Genomic DNA, 6,328 nt, shown 5'->3' on the forward strand with positions numbered 1-6,328 from the left:
TTTTTTCTGTTTTGCGTATATTTTGTTATATGCGGGTATATTTACTTTTAGAAAATACACTTGGTAAAAAATATTCATGGAACAATTCTCATTTATGATATCAATAACATAACCCTTAACTAATCAACGAGGGAAATTTTATTAAATTAATTTAATTTAATGTGAAGGAAGATATTTGATATAGAATCCCTGCATTATATATTGTAAAAGTAAATTACAATAAAAAAAAACACCTTTCATTATTGTTAATAGTTTTCGTTAACATATCACATATGTCTAAATATACTTGTTTTTTTTTTTTCAATTATACTTTATAAACTAATTCTATATGCTACCATCGGTGGTAGGATGAAAAAATTGCGATGATGAAACAAAATAACATGATTAACTTAAAATTACAATTACATTCTATGAATATATGTTGTACCCGTTGGGGACACTAAATCGTTAATACATCGTTAGTATTAATATGCATAAAACACAATCATAGAGGAAAAAAATATGAAATAAAAATAAAATAGTTTGGAGTTAGGAACTTAAGAAATGTAATTGTCTAATCGGTATCTTCGTCAAATTTACTAAATAGTTTCTTCCCTCGCATAGAAGACACATCCAAAGGTCTACGTAGACACTGCAAACTTGAACTTGAATCACCATCATCTATATACGAGAAAGTTGATTTATTTAGTAGAAAAGACGGAACTTCAGAATTATCACTGGAAAAGGAAAAGAACCAAAACAGTTATGTTAAACGATTTTCACAAACATGCATATCATTTGAACTTACTTAAAACATGTTTTCGTTAAATCCTTCCGAGAACGGAAACTGCTGTGGTTGTGATTAAGCGGCGTTGAATTGACTATTTTATCATTATCATTCAAACCATTATTATAGGGTGTTGAATGTTGCTGTCCGAAATAGAGATCATCCTCAAATTGTAAATCGATGCGGGCTTTGGCTTTTGATGAGTTCATTGTGGGAGTGGATGAGGTTAAATGTGAGCGTAAATGTGGCGCTCTTTTCTTTTCCACCGTAGTAGGAGCACTGTACGTGCTTGTGTCTGTCGATAATTCTCGCTTACCGAATATACTAAGAATAGTGGCGAAAAAACTAAAAACTACATTTTTCAAATTGCACAATGTTGACCATGCTAATCTGCGAGATTTTCGCACAGCGGTCTTCTGTAAGAAAAGGAAAAAAAATATTTTAAAATTTTGGAGGAGTCTATTCGTTTTTAAATATTCAAATTACTTTTATAAAGACCAGATTTTTGGCTGAATTTTGATAAGTGAACACATTCGGAATCCATATCAAATACCGCCAAACCGATTCCCAAAACCATTATGACCAATAACACGATTTAAATTCCTGGGCCTCTGAAAGCCTACATTTTTTATCGATTGGGATGAATATGCCTTGGTCCCGGCAAGGGATGACTATAAGCATCACTCTCAGTTGTGATTTATGCGGTGTTCATCGTCATTACGAGAAGGTCAGCTGCGAGCTACCGGGCTCGTCCACAGGTTGCCAATAGTGGGATGTTCCATATACGGAGTAGCTGCAACTACAGTCGTAGGCAATTAGCGCATCGGCTCTTTATTAAATACTGAATGCCTATGATACTCGATATGACAAGGCGCCTTTAAATAACCAATGGCCGCCATGTTCCCGCGGCATTTGGAGTTTGTCGAGGATCGTTAACTCCATTTCCAAATGTGGTTACAACAACAACATGTCTTGGATAACGGATGCCCAGGCCGGTTGTTTTTTTTTAACAGTTCCCCATCCTGGGTTCTGTTAAATATCCAGATTCAGGTGCTATTCTATTTGGGTGGGGTGCGTCCAGAGTGATGTAGTATTGGTGACGTGTAGTCTGTTGAGCATATAATGGTTCATGTGATCTCTGGTTACACACATCACACACAGTATTGCCGTTTTTGGTAGGTTTTTATTCTCTTGGTGGTTCTCTTTGTAGGCTGTCCTCAATTTTTGTTAGATTTTTCCAACATATAAATACCAAAATAATTACTGAAGAGATCGCCGGAGATGACTCAAATTTACTTCACTCTTGTAGTTTCTGTCTTTTTGTTAAGAGTGCAGAATAAAATCATGCATGTCGAGGTGCCAAATACTGTTACAAGGGGTTTCACTGCTTTAAATAGCAGGAAAAAGGGCGTAAGATCTGATATTGACTGAAACTGGTACGAGTGTTAAGGAATCTCTTCCAAATTTCATAATTTCTGGGTAGGAAATGCGGCTTTATACATTCAATGTCTTCATAGAAAAACAGGCCTATAAAGTAGCTGCAAACAAATTTGGTCAGATCTGATCCGTACTCACTGTAAGGGCGAAAATGGCTAGTAAAAGCGCATTTCTGGGCTCAAACCCTTAAATCGTGCGATCGCTTTATCTAAACTCGGCAAGGTCGTTCCTTGAAATCGGGAAAAAATGCGCCTTTTTACCGGGACAAACGTCTAAAGGATGCAATATCACGATATAGACCATCTTTCAAGAAACAGACAGACGGTCATGTCTAGATCGTCTATGGATGTAACCGTGACCTAGTATGTATACGTTGTAGGGTTGAAAATGTATAATTTGATGTGTTGCAAATGGAAGGGCAAAATGGCCACTTCTTGGTGGGTACAAAAACTTATACCGCAATTTTTAAGAACATTTGCTATGTTTTGGTAGCATTTGGTAGGATTTATCTCAAATTCTGGTAGGAAATAATTTTTTTGAGGAGGCGGCTACATCTGCCAAAACTACTCTGGCTTGCCAGAGAAGGCTAACTTATTCGGGTGCTATAGGCGTGATTATATACAAAACTTGCATTCAATCGGTACCTATGACAGTCCAGTAGATACTGCTGCCAAGTATTTTGGATTAGTTGGTAGTCGAAATCGTTACACCATCAACTTTCACATTTAATTGCCGACATATTTCCGCCCTTTATGTAGTAAACCATGTGGCTAAAGATTTAATAGCAAGCAAGATTGGTCGCAAATGTCTTCAACGAGGGCACCGAAAGCTTTGATACATATAATACGATTTCGGTGCTGCCTGGAGGATATGGAATAGCGGATATGCAAAGGTTAAGCAGGGCCAGAGATATCAGCCCATATTGGCGGACCCTGCACAGAATAACTAAGAGTTACACACTGGCTGGAACTTTGAGCTCCGTTCATGGTTACAACGGGAAGCTCAGCTCAGGCTTCCTTAGGTTGCGGATAGTGTAATGCTCTATACGGATTAAATAAAATCGCAGTCGCGGATAACCAGCGGTATCGAGTGGAGAGTCTATGTTTGAATCCGGGTGTCACCGGCTCTAGCTTAAGTACCTATGATGCTTGATGTAACAAGGCGTGTTATAGGAACATTTAAAAAACCAATGACCATAACTTTTTCGTGGCGATCGGTTCAATGGACTGGAACTAGCTTGCTCCCCTATTGGAACTTGAGGAGATCCACTGCCTCCACATGTAAATTTGCATACAAGAACAACATTGGGGGCTGCCTTTTCACCCAGCAAGACTTTGACTTTATATTGACATACGACCTATATTTCACATACGAATGGCGACCACACAAATAATTAGCCTTGTAATTCTCTGAAGCTCGCTGGAGGGACATTTTGGCGATAACCTCAAATAGCGTTACATATCTGGCCATATCAAAAGCTTTCGATAGGTCAAGAGCCATAATGACCGTCCTATGGCACCAAGTGACCTGGTTAAGAGTTTTATGTGCAGATGATGGAGCCATAAGGACCGTTCTATGGCAAAGAGTGGCCTGGTTTAGGCTTTTATTGTTCAGGGCAGGGCGTTTAATGCCGTTGTCGTGCTATGCAATTTAAAGAATTCATGCTAATGTACAACACTAATGAATTTTGCAACAAGACTTGGGAGTAGTGCATCAAGCGTCTTAGTAAATGGCGAGAGCATTTAAATCGGTCTGTACATAGGGTACATGATTCATAGGGGGTATGATGATTAAAAATCTGGCCGTTTCAATTGGAGCGATCCATAGAGGCTCTGCAGTCAGAACCAAAGGTTCCGCCAAGCATCTAAATAGGTGATTGCTGCCATGCGTTTAGTGCTGCATTCAATGCAAACATTGGGGATAGTATAGTCCAACCTCCAGCGATACAAGTTCAATTTGTTTCACAATCCAGCAGAGATGGTCTTTCCCGTCATCAGCAATGGATGGTGGGCGCCCCCAAGGTTGAGCTGGAAGCGTTGCAAAAATGTTTGTATTGCCTTAAACATTCTGTTATTCCTTAAGATTGTTATATAATCTGACCTACCATTCCACCTGATACTTTTTATATTCCTAAACTGCATAAAATAAACCCTTCACAAACACAATGGACCGAGAACTTGCCGTTGCTGTGTTTTGACTTTTATAATTGTTTGCACTTATTTTTCTTATTACTTTGTGGGCTTGTTTTACTTACCATTTTGTTCACCAATTCCCAGTGACGTCTTCTTTGTAGCATTGTAACAAATCGTTTGTTACTCAATAGATGATCGACTGTCGGCCTTTGTCTGGGATCTGGTGTCATCATATCCTTTATGACGTTTTGCAATTCTTCTGAAATCTTTTTTAGAAAATCCTCCGGAAATACAGCACTTCTTAATTGCTGCCATAGTGGACCATTCGCTGGTAGTTCTAAATAGCATGATAGCTCTAACATTGCAATACCCAAACTAAAAATATCGGCTGCCTTTGAAAAATTGCCCTGCATTATCTCTGGCGCCACATAACGAGAATCGCCTTCCGTTGCCTGATGTCTATTGGCCCGATCGACATCAATAACTAAGCCAAAATCCGCCAACTTACAGCTGTCATCATCGCCGATCAAAACATTGTCGAGTTTGATATCCAAATGTAGAAGATTACGATCATGTAGACTCTTTAATGCCAACAACAGGTCCAAGAGTATGGACCAAATTTTCTCTTCGGGAATGTTACGTTTGCGCTGCAAGTAAGAGTCCAAACTTTCTCTGCACAATTCCATTTGCATAAATAGACGATCCTCTTGCTCCCAAGCACGATAGAACTGCAAACAATTTTTGTGGCCTGAAAACTGTTCATATCGTCTTACTTCTTCCAAACGCTCCTGCCGATATAGATCACTTCGGAATAATTGCTTAGACTTTTTCACAGCATACAATAGGCCATCCTCTTTGGAGCGAACTTTAAATACCTCCCCAAAGGAACCCTCTCCAATTTTAGCCAAACACGTAAAACACTGCTCAAAATATGTTTCATTCAAAGAGCAATCGTACGTTGATCCCAACAGTGAGGAGTCTGCCACGCACTCGAGGTCGTCTCCACGAAACGATATAGCATGGGCGGTGTGGTCACGATTAAAGTTAGTATCGTATCTAGGCTTCAGTTTCGGTGGTTTCAACCGTACATCATCTCGTCGATGAACCTATAATAGAAATGAAAAAAAAAACATTGCTGTGAAATCAGTGCACTTCTTTGTGCTGCTTTCCCTTACTTGTTTGTGGGTGTGTTGAAATATTTCCTCTTTAATTTCTGGAACTGGCAAGCGGGATAAATTTCCATTCTCCATGGTATGCACTTTTGAATCGATCATTTTCGCGACAATAAAAAAAACACTCCTACTGTTGGCGTACACTTGCAATGCTGCCGGGAAAATTCAGCTTTAACTACTGAGGCAACTTTTAATGAAAACAAAGGAGATGTCAACAAGGATCCAACAGGAAAAAGTAGATGATGCCGTGATGCGGGAAATCGATTTGAATTTAAACAGTTATCGATACGAGATTATTTGCCTTTCCCAAATTTTTAATCGATTTATCGATAACGATAAAGGTTTACATAAATCGATATAGCTTATGAATGATTTAAGCAAGGAACGCTTTTTGTAGTTGTGAAAAACTTACCTAAAAGTCAAGGCGGATTTAAAAAGGTGGTTTCACACGAACAGCTGTTAACAGCCTGCCAGGTTTGACGGTAGATTTTTGTTATCTTCTTTCTCGCATATTCTCTGCTTATGTACGCACACGTATACACACACGCACACAAATTCCTTTGTGTGTGTTGGCAAAACGTCGATCAGCTTGATGACAACATGGCGGATTGCACCATATGATTTGTGGTTGTTGTACAATTGAGACCACCTTTAAATGTTTGGCCATGCCCAAATTAAATAAATTTAAATGCCTGCCCGAATTAAAATGGACGTGAGTAGACATATGGGATAGAGTTAACCTCAAAATCAACTGAAAAAAATGTAAATATCCTAGGTGCCCTAGTTCAAGAGATACAGGATGGTGCGTATACAATGGTTTG

General features: G+C 38.9%; 1 protein-coding gene across 1 annotated transcript; it reads right to left on the reverse strand.

Annotated features, from left to right (window-relative positions):
* Nucleotides 1-247: 247 nt before the first annotated feature.
* Nucleotides 248-5,751, reverse strand: LOC106090911 (membrane-associated tyrosine- and threonine-specific cdc2-inhibitory kinase). The gene is made up of 4 exons (XM_013257266.2): nt 5,511-5,751; nt 4,458-5,441; nt 788-1,182; nt 248-716 (listed from the first exon to the last, which is right to left on the reverse strand). The coding sequence occupies exons 1-4, from the start codon at nt 5,607-5,609 to the stop codon at nt 554-556; spliced, it is 1,641 nt and encodes a 546-aa protein (XP_013112720.1). The 5' UTR covers nt 5,610-5,751; the 3' UTR covers nt 248-553.
* Between the last annotated feature and the right edge of the window lie 577 nt (nt 5,752-6,328).

The sequence above is a fragment of the Stomoxys calcitrans genome, chromosome 1 (genome assembly GCF_963082655.1).
Source record: "Stomoxys calcitrans chromosome 1, idStoCalc2.1, whole genome shotgun sequence".
NCBI lineage: Eukaryota > Metazoa > Arthropoda > Insecta > Diptera > Muscidae > Stomoxys > Stomoxys calcitrans.

Bases quoted from the DNA above. Each gene is read 5' to 3' on its own strand.
- LOC106090911 (XM_013257266.2), bottom strand. From the start codon at position 5,609: ATGATCGATTCAAAAGTGCATACCATGGAGAATGGAAATTTATCCCGC. The intron at 5,442-5,510 runs GTAAGGGAAAGC...TTTCTATTATAG, and splicing joins TTCAACACACCCACAAACAA to GTTCATCGACGAGATGATGT. The intron at 1,183-4,457 runs GTAAGTAAAACA...CTTTTCTTACAG, and splicing joins GGGAATTGGTGAACAAAATG to AAGACCGCTGTGCGAAAATC.